The 18,978-nt window shown below is 42.1% G+C and overlaps 1 protein-coding gene across 3 annotated transcripts in view; it reads left to right on the top strand.

The window, feature by feature from the left end:
- The window catches only part of RAD23B (RAD23 homolog B, nucleotide excision repair protein), a 1,748,186-nt gene that overhangs the window by 569,594 nt on the left and 1,159,614 nt on the right, over window positions 1-18,978 (top strand). For 2 of the 3 annotated variants that reach the window (XM_044061046.1, XM_044061045.1), the window contains exon 2: window positions 10,384-10,465. In XM_044061046.1, coding sequence (XP_043916981.1) covers window positions 10,384-10,465 — 82 coding nt within the window. Of the gene's footprint in view, window positions 1-10,383; window positions 10,466-18,978 lie in introns of those variants that run through there. The other variant, XM_044061047.1, reaches the window with a different exon arrangement.

Raw genomic sequence — 18,978 nt, 5'->3', positions numbered from 1 at the left:
GATGTGTGTGTGTATGTATGTATGTATATGTATAAATATATATATATGTATGTATGTGTGTGTGTGTGTGTGTGTGTATATATGTATATATATATATATATATATATATATATATATATATATATATGTATATATGTATTTGTACGGAGCCAACTCCAGATCTCTTTAGCTGCAGGTTAGTCAGTCACACAGTGAGGCAGTCCTAGGCTTTTTTGTGTTATTTTTGGAAGTTTGTTGCTTTCCATTCTTGAGGTTTGATTCTCTTTGTAATCAGATCCTCTGATCAGGTAAATTTGTTCCTTTTTATTCTGCTGTACTTTCGTTGTGAGGCAGTTTTAGTTAGGCTTCTCACGCCTTCCAATGGTTGTGTCTGGTCCTCTGTCTTCCCTTGTATCGTCGTCATCCATTCTTTGAGGTCCAATGTAAATTCCAAAGTGCAGGTGAAAGCACATAACACTGTTCTGATGAGTCTCTGGCCCTGGACATTGGCAATGACCAAGAGACTGTTTCTTCCCCACTTCCAGGTAATGACCCTGACATTGGGGAGCTATCAGAACTCATCAGGGTCAAAGTAAAATGCTCCCCTTATTCTGCTTCAGAGTAAAAGCACATCCTTGCTGAGGCTTTCTGGTCCCCCAGATCATCCTCTTGGTTAGTTCCCCTGGCTTATGAAATGGTTCAGGTGGTCTTTAAACATGCATAGAAGAATTTTGACTTGGTAACATCTTTTCCGAAATGGCCATACAAAATCCTCTAACTTCTCAAGGACTACCTTAGGTGGTGGTCTCTGTAAATGTTTAACTGCTCTTAGGAAGCCCTTGAACCTTAGACCAGAGCTGTCCATCATCTTTACAGAGATTCATGTACAGTGAGGAAATTTAAGTTTAACTCTGTGGTGCACATTGAGGTTGCTGAGGGGATTAGTGGTAAAACTGCTTGCATTCTGGAAGGATTGTCAGACTGAAATGAAAAGCAAATAGCAGTCTCGTATGTTTGCCCTCAGTTTGGTGGGTAACCAGACCTTGCTCTTAGGCTACAGTATTGTGTTTCGTATAGCCATGGCAGCAGGCAAGAGCTATTGTTCACCACCATGCCTGATTTTGCTTAGTGGAGTTTGCCTAAAACATTATGGCTGATCTCATAGATTCCCTTTTTGATGAAACCTTACTGTTTGACCCACCATAACAGGTGAGATTGAGAAGCAGGAAACCAGAGGCACTGTGTTTAAAGTTGAGGTGATGTTCAAGTATCTTAAGTGTCTTGATTAAAAAAAAAAAAAAAAAGAAATCTGCAGAGGCCTCCTCAACTTTGATTTTGGTGTAAACCGCAATGTAGTTTTTGAGGTTCTGGCAAGGGCTGCAGAGGAAACAGCATTTCCCATACAAAACGGTTTTTAGTGGACCTGCTGTCTTTCTTGAGGACAGCAGTTGACTCCCTGAGGCCTTGCCTGACTGCTGCCCGCTGGCGACATTTGGGAGTCATCTCTTCTTCTACATGACTTTTTGGCAGGCCATCACACACACAGTAAATGGGTCAGAGCCATAGAATCTAGAATTCCCTTCATGACCATCTCCAAGTCTTAGCCTGTTCCTGTCCTGGATATTCCCACCCCATTAGAAGGCTGCAGCTTGATTAGAGGCACATAGCCTCATCATAAAGAAGAGCCATTAAAGAGGTCCTGCCAGACCAGGAAGGTTGGGTTTTTAGTCATGGTCCTTTCTGGTCCATAAAAAGATCAAAGACCTCAGACAAATTCTTGATTTGAGCAGCATATTCCAAAATAACTATTTTGCATAGTTTTGGTGCAGTCCATCCTTCCCTGTCTTTCTATAGAAGTCTGGATGTGTTCTTTGGATCTTTGAGGCGTACCTACACATCAGGATCACAAAGGCGTTAATAAGGTTCCTTTATTTATGGATAGGAGCTAGTCATTTTCAGTTCCATATATTGACACTTGGTCTCAGCATTGCCTTCAGTATGCACACCAAATGCATGTCTGTAGTGGTAGTAACTGTTCTGCTACAGAGCTCCAGGGTGGTCCATATTGAATTGAATGGCTTCTAACCACCCCAACAATGGACAGTCTGATTGCTGCTAGCAATTCACATCAGGCTGTTTCAGTCAATGGAAATAATGGTAAATTGTGAAATCCCAGCCAATGCCCCCACTGTTTATCACCTTTTTAAGATGCATTTTGTACACATTAACTTGTTTAGTCTTTCTTCCAACTTTTGGATTAGAGACAGTTGCTTTACTTCTGCACATTCCTAGCATGAACAGTCTTCCTGTAGGGATTTGCTTCTCAAGCTGTTCTGGTCCTTGAGAATAATGGCGAGCTTTATGAAAGCCCAGCTGATGCCCACACAGTCAGTCACCTTCAAATGATGCATTCTGTCTTTCCAAACCTTTCAGCCACTGTACAGTATTCTGTGCATGAGATTTGCAAATGTGCATTGTACTGTAATCTGCTGCTGCCTTTGTTTGTGGGATATGCTACCAGAAAAGCACCTGAATGTTGGCCTGACTTCCAGAGTTGTACCTTTCTCCAGCGGCTTCAGCCAACTGTCCCCTCCTCGATGCAGTGACATTTGTGGTATAAGAAGGGCATTGTCCAATGCCATCTTCAGGTCTTTCTTGCTGCAGCAGTACTATGTTATAAGAAGGGCATTGTCCAGTGCCATCTTCAGGTCTTTCTTGCTGCAGCAGTACTATGTTCACATGAAGTCTTAAGGTGCTATTAGTTCAACAGTTGTCTTCCTTCCAGAACAAAAGATAAATCACCTTGCAGGAGAGTTTATTCTGCCCTTTTGTAGCTGTTTACAATATTTTCTAATGCCTGATGGTGCGTTTGAGCTGGAAATGATGATTAAGAAAAACAACTATGTGGTGTGCGAGACACAGACACCATATATTTTCATTCCCAATGTCTCTTTTGCCTTGTCTCTGCACATGTCATGGGCACATGTCCATATTATGCCAGATTCACCCAGCGATCATTCAGAGGAAAAGCTAAAGCTCTCTTGGACTTTGCAACTCAAAAGAGAGAACACATCTGGTAAACTGGATCTGAAGAGCAAGCATCCTGGAAAGAGACATCTAGGAGAAGCAAAGATAAACAGAGTATAGTTTAATGAACATTGCCAGTTTTCCAGTGTCAGTGAATTTGGTGAGGTGCTTTTACTGCCTCTAACTTTGAAGTCTGTTTTAGCCAAGACATGTGGTACAGCCACTTCATAGGCAGCCATGCTGTCAGCTGCTAGCATGCCCTCCTGAACCAAAGGCATTTAGATGTCATTCTGCTGTGGGGTATCTTTCTGAGGGCTTCTAGCACACAGTTTATTTTTATCAAGGGTAAAAAAGGTATTCCATCACTTTTTTATTCATGAGGAAATTTCTGGAGACTGGGTGGAGTTCTTGCTTCTCCCATTCATGAACCAAAGCTTCCCCAAGGTGGTTTCCCCTTAAATAGTCTGAAACCGAAAGGAATGGAGATAAAAATGATGCCCGCTAACTTACATTGTCCTAGATTGAGTGGTACTTTTGTTCCTGTCACTTTTCAAGCTTCTTCACAGCATGATTTTCCAACTGGCTCAGTACTTCAAGTTTTTTTAAATTCAGTCAGTCAACTTCGGAAATTCTTGAAGTATGAGTTTCTTCTAAAAGGAAGAGGGTCGAACAGCCACCTTTGAAGGGTTCCGATACCTAGACTGGGAGACAGACGACCTAGTTTGTGTTTATCAGTTCCCATTTGTTCCTGTATATGACTTTGACACTGAAAACACTCTATCCTGTGCCTCACTTCCAGAGGATATCTTATTTACTGACACCCTTCACAAGATGAATGAGGAGTTCCAGTGGGAGACTAAGAAGCACTCAAAGCCACAGCTCAGATGCTGCTTGGGTCTAGAGAACTAGCAGTTCCTTTAGTTAGTGATGACCTGTAGAATGCACATACCAGTGCATCTTTGGTACTGGATTACATTCCCCTTGCTCCTTGGAAACCTGACAAGTTTTTCTTAGGTTTAGGATTCCTTTAAGTTCCCTTATAAGATTGGCTGAACCTTAAAGTTTATGTGCCATGTGCCTCTTCAGGTAGATCTAAGGTAACCAGTGAAGTCTCAAAGGGGTCTGTACTGGGTCCTGTCTTGTTTGGCATCTACTTCTGTGACCTCAGAACTGATAACCAGTTACCAAATGTGGTAATGTCTGCAAACTGTGTGAAAATGTCAAAACCTCCATAGATATATGTACTCCAGAAAGAGCTCGCTGTGTTTAATATACGATGTATGAAAAATGGGCTTAAATTAAACACTAAAAGTGTAGTATTGTTTCTTTTGGAAAACAGCAGTTGCCCACAGTATATAGTTTAAATAACACTCCTTACTAAATAAAAAGGTAGTCTGGGCCTGGGCAGTTGGGTTGACGTTTCTCTCTCCATTGATCACCACATAGCAACTCTAGCAAGAAGGTCCTTCTGCTTAGCACAGCTAACAGCCAAAAGGTATTTTGTCTAGATCCGAAGATGTTACTGTTTCCTTGCAGTCAGCACTGGTCAGATATGTTGCAAAGTATACACTCACTTTGGGTTGTACCTTATCTGACATGTCGCAAAATTTGAAAATTCCCAGAGGTTCCTTACCAAAAAAGCTCTCTGGTGTTAAGAACTTTGGTTAGCAGGAGTGGCTGGAAGATGTGTCCCTATACTCTGTGTCTTAGACTCCCGAGGGGTGATAGGTGCCTTGTTTACTGCTTCATTAGAGATCCAGTGGTTCTTGATCTCCTGTGGCTCAAGTAAGTCAAACACAGCTAACACTAGAAAAGATGAACAGAATGCCATGGAGACTTAGAGGTTTCAGTCGGTGTCTCCTTCTTCTCTGGAATAAACTTCCTCTGCAGGTTACGTAATGCAATTCAGTATCTTCCTTCAGACTAAACTTCAACATCTGGATTAGTGTTCTCAAATTGGCTGCAGGGCTAAATGGCCTCTCCCTCCTTGAAAAAAGAGATAATGCCTATGTGTGGGTATTGGCAAGGTACACATGGTTATTATAATAAAATTGCCTTGAGATGCCTATGATCCAGCTGTGGAGTCCTTATATTTCAGCAGGGGATCCTGTTTGGCTTCATCCAGGAACCCTGTTCACAGAGGCAGGGAGAGTAGGATCCCCAACTGATTTGAGGAAAAGGCATATACCTCTGTCGGTTACTGTTGATCAATTGAAAGTAGTTTCAACATGCGTAAAAAGGTTGAGGAATGTTTGCAGTAGCTACCTTCAGAGGTAGTGGAATTTTCATCTTTCACCACTTTTCTGTGACCGTGGAGTTGTGCATATACATAAGCTTGGGGTTGGGGACTTTCCCTCTGCCAAAACTGAATATATTGAAGGTTCATCAAAAGCAGCTATGCTGAACATAAAAACCTTGAAAAAAATTGCCAAAAATGCTTTTGATGTATTGTCATGTAACTGCATCTACTACTCTGGCTTAAATTACTAGCAAATCCTACTGGAGAATAAGAAATTCAAAGCTGAGGGGATTATGGACAAGTATCTGAAACAGGAGTTGCTTGAATTGTTTGACTTCTCAATTTAGATAATCAGTCAGTCCAGGGTTACAATTCAGTGGATACCTCATGCAGGGTGTGATATAAGGAAATATTACCGGCCCAGCTATCTGGAAGTTTGTCAATAATTCTAAGTCATTTGTGAATATTGATATGATTTATATAGAATTATATGTTATGTACCGAGGTAAAATGTAACCACAGCATGCCCTGGTGACTTAGAACAGAAATGCATATAAACTACATAGCTGTGCAAATGTGTGTTTTAACAGTAGAAATTAAAACATTAAAGGGTTAACTTGCAAAACTTCAAGAAAATAAGTTGAAATTAATGTGCTTTACGATTGTGCTATAAAAGTTCTGTCTCAATTTTAGTGTAGCAGACACAATGTCTAGAACTAGAAATTTTTGTATTGTCTTGAAAGCGAAGTAATTACTAGGTTTAAAATGTAAAAGGGTTTTGTTGTTTTACAACTTCCAAGATCTGCAAACATCTGAGAGAAAGGTATTTTTTTCATACAGAGGTGTTAAATTCTGTTAGTTTCTGTTTTAGCCTGGGAACTGAAGTCAGGTGACAAAAAGTGATGTTATCCAAGCTAACCCAGCAGTAATACTTGATATTAATTTAAGAACTCTCTTAGCGAGAGAGACAGACTGGGCATTTTACATTTTGTCTTGAATCTAGTAAGAACATCCACTCATCATCACCATCTGCACTTGCCTCGCTGTAAGTAAGATTTAGGGCATAGTATGTCTTTTAGATATAGCTAGGAATATAGTAAAATTAGTTTAGATGTTTTCTGTATTTGAGACTGTCCTGCAATGTTGTTTTAAAATATTTCCTCTTATTTTGAACTCCTGAAGTTACTGTGTTGATGTACTGAATATTGTCTTGTTCTTTTATTATTTATTATTAAATATATTTAAATCTATCTTTGTGGCTGAAATTTGTAAGACATATTTAAGCTCTTAGAGTACTTGCATATGTATTTGGTGACTCTGTACAGGCCATTCCTAATAGCCTGGTGCTTGATCAAAACTACCATTTGTATTGATAGTAACATTACACAGTAAGACTGCACACCCTTTGTTAAGGGCCTTACAGTAGCTCATAAATGGTGGTTGGTGGCGTTGGAAAGTACCTTATAGTCTGGGCAGAAGGGGGCATAGCTAGTAAACCTATATCAACCTTTCCCAGATGTAGATGTGTGTGATTGAATATAAATCAAATCTCAAAGTGTGTGTTTGTCAGCTGCTTGGGCAGGGACATGAAACACTGGTTGGACAGAGAGGGTGCTGGAGATTTTGGCTTGGCCACTCAGCTGAGATCTCAACCATATGGCTGTGCCAGTGGGGAGTCCTTTTGGGTATCTGGAAAAAGAGGGAGAAACCAACCCCAGACGGACTGTGATCTCTGTGTGCTCTTAAGGGAAATTGCACTTCACTGTGTGTGTACATGTCATCCTCCCATTGTGTACGTCCCTCACTGGTTCAGATTTAGGCTCCTTGATTACTGGGCCAGTGCATGGGCGTCACACAGGGCATCAGCAATCGATTATTAGGAGGCATGCCTGAATGTGGACATGTCCCTTGCCAGATCATGTGAAGACAGAGCTTATCAATAGGCCTCCTAGATAAGAACCTTGGCAGACCCCCTTCCAAAGTTATCTTCAAGGGACTGTAGGAAAAATACAAGATCTACAGTCTGTGAAGCAGCTCTTTCTCTCACAAGTGTCTAAATTCATCAGAAACTTTTTAGCAAAGTCATGGTCTGTATATCCTAAGCAAGTGAAGAACAAATCAAACAAGGGTAAGAATACCCTATTCCGGAGGTGATGGCAAGCTAAATCTAGGTAGAATCCTGGAGAACCAAGGCTCCAAGAGCAAATGGTTATGGTGGAGACTAGTTGTATCCTCCCCATTCCAAAAAGCTCATACTAATTCTCCCATTCCCTAGGTGTAGTCCTCTGCCCACCCACCCCTAGACAGGAGGATGTAGAGCTTTTTTTTCCTTGTGAAAGAACAGGAGGGCATAAGTCAGGTTCTAGTGGATCCTAAAAATCCTCAGTCTGGAATGTATATATTCCAGTTCCAAAGAAGACCAGACTTGCAGGGTATCTACTCTGTTCCAAAAGATCAAGCATTGTTAGTGGCACAACAGGTAGCACACTCACCTTTGGTGCAAGAGGCTGTGGGTTCTATTCAAACATCCATTACTGACACTGCAGTGCAGCTTAAGGGAGTGTTGCACTCCTGTGTGTGTTTTCATTTGGATGAGATGTTAAACTGAGGCCCATCTGCTTGAGTTGGTGGTAGCTCAGGTAGATGAAAAAGATCATGGCACTTTTGAAAAGCTTGGGGAAGTTCTTTGATGCCCTGGCCAAATTTCCCCTAAAAGTTTAAATACCACCTCGGGTCTTTCCTGAAAAGAGGCTAATAGCCTAGTGGGACTAACCCAGCCAACAAAAGGATAAATAAAAAATCGAGTAAGCCTGGTCCGTCTTGTGTTAGCATAACAAGGGACCATACAGAGCGTAACTGTAGCAAAAAAAAAAATGTAGGCTGGGCCATAGAAAGTAACTAAAGCAGAAAAAAATGTAGGCTGTTACTCAAGGCTTTTAGTGCCTAGGAAAGAAGGCAAATGGAGGTCTTTTCTGGACCTGTGAAGACTAGGTAAGTTCCTGTTTATTCCAAAATTCAGTCTATGTTCTCTGACGGAAGCATATTCGCAGATCCCTATAACCAAGGAGCAAAGAAAATTCCCAAGATTCTCAGCAGGGGAGATAATTTCCAGTTCAGCTCTATTTGGCTTGTCTTCTGCACCCAGGTTCTTTACAGAATACCTGGCTTCAGTTATGGCATTCTGCGGGATAAAGGGCATCTGTATTTACCTCTACCTGGACAGTTGCTCATTCAGGCAGACTTGAAGGGCCTTGATTTTAACCGGGTTATGCTCTTAGAACTATGTCTCACTGTTGATATAGACAGGTCAAACTTGACCCCAGCAAAGAGAGTGTGCTTTTTTTTGAGGAATGTAATGGATACAGAATTGCAGAAAGTGTTTCTCCCAGAGAACAAAATGCTATCTCTGACCATGTTTATCCATAGTCTGCAGGAAAATGAATACATGACAACAAGGGACTTCCTCAGGGCATTGGGACACATGGTATTATGAATCCTGATGGTCCTGCTATCAAGACTGCTCATTAGGAAATTAAAGTTGTACCACAGGAGCAGATGGTGCCAGCACTCTCAATGTTCAGTAACTCTGTTTTCTATCCTTCTCTGCATAAAAAAGGAGCTCAACTTGGTGCGCACTTGAGGCTGGCATAACATACCAGGACACTGACTACAGACACTGCAGACTCAACCTGAGGATACACCAGGGAGGAGTTTAATGTCTTGCAGCTGAAAATACCCAAAACTATGTCTGCAGCAAAAACTGATCACCTAGTCCAGTCTTGTCTTGATGTTGCAGTATACTGCCATCCTGTATTAGGCAAGTCATCAATCTAGGTTAAAGAAAGTAGAAAAAAGTTATTGTATTAATTTGTCATTTTGTCAGAGATGTGCTGTCACTAGATTGTAGGTACTTATTCCAGAATTACCAGTGAATTTATCTCTTTTGGGACATTGCTATAATTATAATTTATTTCCTTGTCTGTTCCCATGCCCTGCCTATATTATATATCCAAGTAATACTAGCATTTAACTCTGCAGAAGCATTGTACCCTACTTTTCTTTGTGATTATGCTGCTTACCTTAAAGGGTCAGGTTATGTTAGGAGAACCAACAGTTCTTAAGTTTTTATCTCCATTGCGTGCAAGATCATCAGAGTCCTCCTGGCTAAATGGCCCAACCTTTCCCCATCACCAGGGTTTTTGAGAGGTGCCATCATTAAGGCAGCCACTGGGGGGATTGGGTTTTATCCCTAAGCCCTATCCCTTTTACTCACCAGTGACAGCCTGTGGATGGAGTGTACATTGGGCATTATCAGTGTACCACCCCTCATTTCTGCAAGGAGACTGTGATAACAGGAAGCACTGTCCACCCGCAGGAGGCCTTGCATGGCTGTTCCCCAAGATTCCACCAGGAAAATCAGTCCCAAAGTGCTTGTGAGCCTGAGAGCATGCCCATCCTCTCCTACCTGTGCTGTCAAGCACTCAAGCTGCTGATCAAACTGTTGTCATCTGGGATGTAGTTAGGGCTTCTTCCACACCACTGGACCAGGTCTTCTTTCATTGCCATTATTATACATGTTGCACTGTTTACACTATTTAGTCTAGTAATGAAAGGTACTGCTAAGGGCATTTCTTATTGATGAGAACTTGTTTAAACTTGCTTGTCTTTGTTCTTTATCATATATACTTTTTATTTATCAGATACTTTTACATATAGTTTGCCATGTGTTTACATTTATTCTGACTTGTGTTTTTCCTTGACATATGATATGAATATTTTTACTTTGATATGTCTGTTTAGGGTTTGTCTGTATATAATTATTGTAATGTTTCTTACTTTATGCATTTTCATGTCTGTCTAGAGCTTTTCTGTTTGTGTCCCCTCTGAAAATGGGCTTGCCACATAGGAGATAACCTGTTGTCAGCATAAATTTATTATGTATTTATTTTTATTAGGTTCTTCCTGATGAGCTTGGCCATAACACAGTTTAAGTTCAAACCCATTTTGTTTCTTAATTTTGAGTTTTCATTTAAAATACTTATTTTAGTGTGGTTCAGGAAGATTCTAAGGACCGTACTAATGTAACCTTATTAAGGGTTTTGTTTGTCTGGGCTAACATTATTTTTTCCGCTCTTTAGGTAAAAGCACTGAAAGAGAGAATTGAATCAGAAAAGGGGAAGGATGCCTTTCCTGTTGCTGGTCTGAAATTAATATATGCAGGTATTTTTAAGAACATTGCAGTGAAGCAGTTAAGTTAATTGTTTAGCTTAGTTTCAAAATGTGGTACATGTAATGGTCTTAAAATCAGTTTAACACATGAGGAAGAGTTCACTCCAAGCTTGGTGATAGACTTGCACATTTGTCCTATTAAATAAAAGGTGATACTGTGATGTTGCTGGAAATAAACCCATATGCAGATTACAAATTAAACTATTACTTTTAACTACAGAACAATTATAAAAAGTATTGGATAATAGCTACGTGAAAGCACTTTTATTCCATCCATAACCTTTTTTTGCAATATTATTATTCCTAATGATTTTTTTGAACTGCATATAGTTTTATTATAAAAAGGATAAGTGAAATTTATAGTCTGGTTGACTGTGACTGACGCACAGGTAAAAAACATTTTGGCTGTTGCATCAGGTATGACTAATGCACAGGTTAAAATATGTACTATTATGTGCCAGCTAGGCAGAACAGTGGCACAGCAGGTAATGTTGCTGCCTCACAGCAAGATGTTCTCCAGTTCAGTGCTCAGCTGGGATGACTTCTGTGCGTGTCCTTCCTGTGTTCACGTGGATTTTCTCCAGGTGCTCCAGTTTCCTCCCACACTCCAAAGCTATGAAATAGGTGGATCGAACATTTTAAATTGCCCAAAGGTGTGAATATGTGTCTGTATGTGTGGTATGAAAGAAAAACACAATAGGGCTAGCTACCTGGCGGTGTGAACATTGAAGTGACAGTCTGACCCCATTTACAAAAACAGGAAAAAGGGTTTATGGACGGTTGGATGGAACTAGTGTCACTGTTTGCTCAGAGTTGATAATCCATAACAAACGGATAGAAGATCTAAGCAGAACCAGATTTTTGTGTCTGAGAAATAGATGTCAAGAATTTCACATAGTGAAGCTTTCTGTTGCAAAAACATGTAACGACTGGTTATGATTGGAGAGCTGATCATAATCTTTTGAAATACATGGGATTTTCATTGTATACTGATCACTGCCACACACCCAAACTGTCAAGTAGTTCGAGCTAAGTTGACTTAAAGAGAAGTTTGGATGCAAAGCCCTCCAGAGATTTACTGCCGCTGATAAATACTATGCTGTGAGGCTTTCAAGGATCGACAGTCTGCTTGTGCTTCCCTTTGCCTGGCAGAAAAGTTCTCTTTGGGGAAAAACTTTCCAGTTTCTTAATTGTGTTTAATATTGTGTTACTTTCCATTTCAGGAAAGTTATTTTAATGCTAGGAGTGTTTTCTTTTAACAGAATGTTTCAAGGCTGTAATATTTAAACAGAGCACTCATTTTTTTTTCATATCCGTTTAAGTAGTGTAAAGTAGCTAAAACATTTTTTCTGTGGAGGAGTTGTGTTTATTTTCCTTTTGTGAGGCGGGGTTTATAGTGTTTTAAAGAGCTTTTTACTGCATTTTGTCTGTTAAAAGTAACTGTTTAGACTGATATTGTTTACTGGCAATTATTGTTTGCCTTCCCTGGGAAAGCGGCACCATTTTTGGCTTGACCACCATGATCAGTCCTTCTTCCAGCCACAAAAAGAGAAAAATTAAGCAAATAGTCTTTATCACCACAGCAGGCTAACAGTTTGCCTTAGCTGTAGGTGGGTGACTCTTCTGTGGCAATTTGTTGTAGTTCAGGCCACTCATCTTTTATGCTGGATCCCTCTATTGTAGCACCTACAACTACTATGTACTGGGGCTTAGCCACATCCTCTGTGGCTGTTGAGGTCCCTTCAGCCTCAGTGGGCAAGGGAGAGCCACTCTAGTTTGAGAGGGAAGGGAAGGAATATTCCCTGTTGTGTCAAAATGATGTGCCCATCCCTGAGGAAGCTGCTGCTGCTGCAATTAGTAACATGGGAGGCCCCCATTTTTCCTGTCAGAAAGAAACAGAAAATCAGTTTCTTTGAATACGAGTAGTTTACTGGGTCTGGTTAAAAAAGAGGGACGACTCTTTTCTTGAAAGATTCAAGATTCTGAATCTGAACAGGAAGATGCAAAAGAGGGTACATTTTTTTACTGCAGATCTCCGATTCAGACTCAGACTTCTGCAACTTTGATTTTCAGAACTTTGAGTTGTCATGCTCATATGTTAAAGTTTGTTCTGAAAAAAATTGTATAAGGGATGTTTTATCTTCAGTTTCATTTTGCGAGGAAAAAATCTGCTTTGAATAACTTGGTTTCTTCTATTGCACTGGTCACTACTTATTGTTTGTAGTATGTGTTTGACTCTGATGATACTTCTTCCAGGGCTATGTCCACTGGTACTGTTTTGAGGAGGTTTGCATGGCTGCATTCTCAGAATCTCCCGGATGATATTAAAAGTGAGAGATTAAATTCTCCCTTGAATAGAGATTGTGTTTGTTTAGGTGCTCCGCACCTTGACCCTGGTAGAACGTAAAAATAAACTTATTCTGAAAGGGCTCCTAGAGGCACCCTTTGAAGAAGTCTTGTCCAAGGCCGACCAGTCTCCTCCAGCCTCTGGTTCAAAATCAATCGTTTGGTGCCGACATCTCAATCGGCGCCGAAACCGAAAAAGCATAAGAGCCGTTTTGCTGGATCTTCTATGGAATTGAGATCCAAGGTTCCAAAAACATCCCAAGGTACTGAGTCCTTGGCACCGACTACTCTCGCAGTGCCATCTGTCCCTATTACAGCACCGGCACCGACAACAACACCAGCACCAACTATGACCTTAACATGGACAACTACTTCGGCACCGGCATCTTTACTTATTATGCTGGTACCGCCATTTCTGTCACGGCACAACAACCTGTAACCATATTCCCCGGTGTCGAAAACTGAAACTTTGCTTACCCCCAGGATAAGATATTCCCCCACTATTGACCCCTTTCTTGGTCAACTCTCACGCCCTTTTTTAGAAAGGACTGATTTCCCCTCCGGATTGTCTGTTCACTCCACCAGGAGTCTCTCTGAATTTGATGTTGTGAGATTAGTGGATCAGCTTCTGATGGCTAGGGGTCTTCTTCCTCCCTCTCAGCCCCTTCTGCCCCCAATTTTCTCCCTGTACACCTACATGTGTTCCTCCTCTGACCTCCTTAAAGGCTTTAGAGCTGTTGCCTCCATCAACACAAGTTCCAGTCATCTCGGCACTGACAACCCTTTTGTCTTCAGTACTGAGCACGGCTCTGACCCCCTTGGTGCCATTGGAGCTGATGGGTCCCCGGGGTCGATCTTCTGCCTATGGGTCTGGAGGACTTGAGTCATCTCCTCTCCTGTTTTTTATTCGGAGCCGACCTTGCCACTTCGGTCTGTGCTGGTTGTGGGATCATCTTCAGCTCAGGTCTTGCAGGTAGGTCTCTTGGTGTGGGGTGTGACTCTGGTTCCGAGTTTGCCTCTCTCAGTTCCAGGCTTCTATCCCTCTTCAGGGGAGCCTCCTTTCTAAGCCATGGAGAGAACCTTAGCCACAGCTTCTTCTCAGGTGGCTTCTGTGTTACTAGAGTCTCAGCCTTTGACCCCTGTCTTTCCAGAGCTTTCACCAACCTCAGTGCCTGAACAGAGAGATTCAAGGCCACAGGAATTACTGTCGAAGACTACCCCCCTTCCAAGTCCTCCTCAGGCATTCCCACTGAGGAGCCCCCTCAGAAAAGATTGTGTAAGAGGAAACGCCTAGACTCCCCTGAGGAGTCTGTCACTGAAGACGCAGATTTCGATGAGGGGGAGGGTTCTCTCCGGTCACCCCCAGAAGATGTCTCCTTTGGAGACATCCTAGAAATCCTAAAACAGAGGGGTAACTGGAAGTCCAAAGACCCTTCCTCTGAAGAATCTGTTTACTTGCCAGCCTTTGGAGCTCACCCATTTGCTTCCTGGATGACACCTCCCACTGACTATCGTATTAAGTTGATCACTGCTCAGCGGGCTTGTACGGCTCTTGATTCGAAAGAACCAATCCCCCAGAGACCAGATAGGATACTCTCAGCCGCTGAGGATCACCAATATTGGATGAAAGGGCTAGCAGTAGATGCCATGGTGGTAACAACTGTCACTAAGAAGGAATTTGCTGAAGAAAGTTCCACTGTTCATCCCCTTAACCAAGAGTCCTGGGCGATGGACAGATTTGGGAAGTGGGTCTGTGCATCATCAACCTTTACTATTAGGTCCTTGAACCTTATGGTATATTTTACTGGGCTCCAAAGGGATCTGATCAATGTGCTTTTGGGTACCCCGGCAGGAGCTGTGGCTGAGGGGTCCAGGAAAAAGTGGCCTCTCAGCTAATTCATCCATGTGGCTCATTGCACTTACAGCTGAAGGGCCGACTGGTTCAGTCGGATCAGGTGTTGCTATTCGACGACATGCTTGAGTGTGCCTTTGTGAGTTTGCGGAGCCATTCAAATCTTCTTTCGTCAATACTCCTTTTGACTGATCATCTTTGTTCGGCCCCAAGGTTATGTAAACTATCCAGGTGTAAGAAAGATGGAAAGACACTGTCTGCTGTTGGCATATGTTTTTGTGCCCCTCATTGAGCCTACTCCAGGAATCGGAAGCCTTTCTTGGACACGTGGTACGGCCTCTCCTCGGGGCAGAGGGGGGAGTTCAAATGGAAGATGCCATCCTAGCTGCAGAGGTGTCCCACAGAACCAGGGTTCCAGGGAGTCTTTCTGTGGGCAGCCCTATCAATGTTTCTGAAGGGAGGCCGATTGCTTACCTCAGGAAGCAGTCAGGAAAGATTTTCTTTTCACCCAACAGCCTGGTGACTTATAACTACAGATACAAAAGGTGCTAAGAATAATATCCAGAGGTTACTTTACCCCCTTTTCCCTTTACCCAATAACTTGATCAAGGCTCCCTGACGTTCCACCCAGTGAGAGGGATCAAGCAGCCTTACAAGTTCAAAAGCTGCTAGGAAAAATGAGTCATCCAAGAAGTACCACCAGACCAAAGAGGATCCGGATTTTGCTCAAAATTCTTTTTAGTGCCAAAAAGACAGGGGACTGGAGACCGATTTTTGGATCTTGGCATTCTAAACAATTTTGTTCAGCAGTCCCAATTCCGGATGGTCACATTTCAGTCAATACTTCCCTATCTAGAAGAAAATGATTGGATGTGCTCTATAGACCTTCAAGACACATATTACCACATAAAAATGGACAAACGCTCAAGAAGGTTCCTCCGCTTCCAGCTAGGAGTCCGTCATCATCAGTTCAGGGTGCTGCCCTTCGGTCTCATCACAGCCCCCAGAGTGTTCATCAAATGTATGGCAGCAGTAGCAGCTCACTTGAGACTGCATGGATTCTGGGTGTTTCCATAACTAGACTGGCTCATCACTGCTCCCACCAGACATCTACTGCTACAGGCGATAGTGATCATCCTAAATTTGTTCTTGAATCTAGGTATCATGGTCAAAGTCCTAAATGAATCCTTCTCAGGATATGGAATTTATCAGAGCTCGTCTAAACACACACTCTTGCATAGCCTCCCTACCTGTTCACAGGTTGCACAAAATAAGGTTTCAAGTCCATTCTCTCCTTACTACAGACAAAGTACAAGCTCACCAGGTGCTTCAAGCCTTAGGGTCCATGGCAGCGGTGATAACTCTGGTCCCTTTGGCTTAATATCACGAGTTTCCTGCAGTGGTTGCTAGCGAACCAGTGGTCTATTCTAACTCACCCAGTGAACCATCCAATATTTATTACCAGTCGCTGCAAAAAGGACCTATACTGGTGGATGGAATCAGAGCAAATTCTTTTTGGTCGTCCGTTCGCCCCTCCACAACTCAAGACCATAGTGACCACAGATGTTTCTCACATGGGGTGGGGTGGGGGCATTATCTGGGACAGACGATCCAAGGCACTTGTTCCACGATAGAGGCCAATCTGCATGTCAGTGTCCTTGAGTTGAGGGCGGTGCTTCTGGCGTTTTAAACATTTCATGCCATCCTTTCTCAAGGAACAATTGCTATTCAATCAGACAACATGGTCTGTAGTCTGGTACATCAGCAAGCAAGGGGGAACCCCGTGTGTCGAGAAGCCCAAAGAGTATGGCAATGGGCCATAGCCTCCACCCACTTTCTGACAGCAACGTACATCCCGGGGAGTTCAAACGTAATAGCAGACAAACTGAGCAGGTGCATTCTTTTGCCTCACTAGTGGTCTCTGAATCCCATGATCGCGAAGAAGATCTTTCGTCACTGCGGCCAACCTACCTGCTGTCTTTTTGGCTCACCCCAAAACAAGTGCAGAAGCTGCTTTGCCTTGCCCCCCCCCTCGCAGGGGGAATCCCCGGAGACTCTCTTCTCGATTGTCCCCCGGGCCTTCTCTGTGCTTTTCCCCCTTTCCCCTCTGATTCCACTCTTTCTAAAGAAAACAGCCAGGTTGAGAAGCCAAGTAATTCTCATTACACCCTACTGGCCTCGACAAATATGGTTTCCCTTCCTATGGCCTCATCTAGTTCACCATCCATGGATCCTGAACCCAGTTCCAGGCGTTTTGTCTCACCCTCTGGGACTGGTGCATCCCAGTCTTCAAAGCCTCACTTAACTGCTTTATTTCTCCAATTCCATTAGTCGCCAGGCATGATGATATATCATCCCTGTAAGGAAAATATTGTTAGCATTGCATAAACCATCCACCAAGAAACTCTACCTCAATAAGTGGAAGAGGTTTTCAGTATGGGCTTGTGATAATGGTATCATCCCATTCTCAGCACCAGTAGAGAAAGTGTTAGAATTCCTGGGCAGCCTTTTTACAAAAGGAGCTTCTGCTTCCACCGTTAGTCATTCTAGCTGCCATCCCCAACTTTCATAATGGCTTCGGAGACCTACCCTTAATTTTGCATAGACTATGTAAAGTCTTCCTCAAGGGAACCATTCAGTTAAACAAATCAAGAGACTTGTATCCACTGAGTAAACTTCTGAGGTATTCAATTAAAGCCTCACTTTAAAGTCTGTTTACCCCCATGGGACCTAACTGTTGTTCTACAATCATTGGTACTTTCTCCTTTTGAATCAGCAGCTTCTTGTGACTTGAAGTTTCTCTCTTGGAAGACACTTCTTATAGCTCTGATCTCTGCAAGACAAGTATCTGAATTGCAAGCCTTATGTTCAAGGCCCCCTTACTTAATTTTCCATAAGGATAGAGTTACATTCAAGACCAGTCCATCATTCCTTCCAAAGCTGGTCTCAGCTTCCAACATCACACTATAGACTTACTCATCTGCTTTCCAAATTTTACCAGTAAGGGATAATACTGCCTACTCTTGTTAGAAGTACATAGACAGTTACGTTTTTACCTCAACAGAACTAAAGAATTTAGGAAATCAGAACAGTTGTTTATTTCCTTTTGCTGTCACAACCTTAGAAAATTTGTTTCTAAAGTTACCTTGTCAAGATGGTTTGAAGATTGTTTTTGTGATAAATGAAGGTAATACAATCTAAAACTAACAATGCCTGTGAAAGCTCATTTCAACAGATCAATGTCCACTTCAGCTGTTTTTTATTCAAGGGCTTCCTTGGATGAGATATGTGCAGCAACAACATGGGCTAGTCCGCATACCTTCATCACTCATTACAAATTGGATTTGGTCTCCAGGAGGGAGCCGCCTTTTGTTCTATGGTTCTCAGGAATATTCTTCCATAGGTACACCCAGGATCTAAAATAGCAGGGGACTCTGTCCCATCAGTCAAGAATTGATGAAGATTGATAACATCATATAAAGAAGTTATGTCCTACCATAACGTTCCATCTGTGTTGTCAATATTCATCTGTTCGTGACATTCCCCCTCCTTCCCCCTCCTGGGTTTCCTGATGGAGTGATCTTTGTCCTGGGTTTTCTATTAGTTCCTTGGACATGGCTTCTTCATAGAGGTTAAGTTCCTCTCTTCATATATATATATATATATATGTTGCTGCACCTTGATTATAGCAAGCTCATATGCTCATAAGCCTAGTACTTATACAGCAGGAACTTGTTATTTTAACATTTGTTAATGTCCGTTATGTACTTCACAGGTAAAGATTCTAGTTGTCTACTGATGTACTATGTTCTTCATCTGTAAATATGTTGTAAGTAATTGCTATGTAAATTGTTAATCGCTATTTAATCCAATGTAACTACTGTCTGTTTATTTTAACTGTGGAGCTTTTCTCCCCAGGCCTCCGCTGAAAATGGACCTACGTCCAGTCGGACACTCCCAGTCAACAAATATAAATAAATAAATAATATATGCATATTTCCTTCTATAAGATTGCAAACTCGATCTGAGGTAATGTAGACGGGCATTATGGGTAGACCTTTAGCTCAAGAGTTTTTTTGCTGGCACGAGCTATACAGCGGCCATATTGGTTCCGGGGATCAGAACCATAAGCATCAGTCAAGAACAGATGAAGATTGACAACACAAATGGAACGTTATGGTAAGACATAACATGTGAAGTTGTTCTATCTCACCGTTAATTCTTTACTGATGGGTTCGGAGCTGATCCCTCTGCTCCGATAATGGCCAATTGCAAAGCTCGGGGTCTTCAAATAGCTCGAGGCCAA

The sequence above is a fragment of the Protopterus annectens genome, chromosome 2.part0, assembly GCF_019279795.1.
Source record: "Protopterus annectens isolate FY-2018-M chromosome 2.part0, PAN1.0, whole genome shotgun sequence".
Classification (NCBI taxonomy): domain Eukaryota; kingdom Metazoa; phylum Chordata; order Ceratodontiformes; family Protopteridae; genus Protopterus; species Protopterus annectens.
This window is presented reverse-complemented; position numbering and strand designations above follow the sequence as displayed.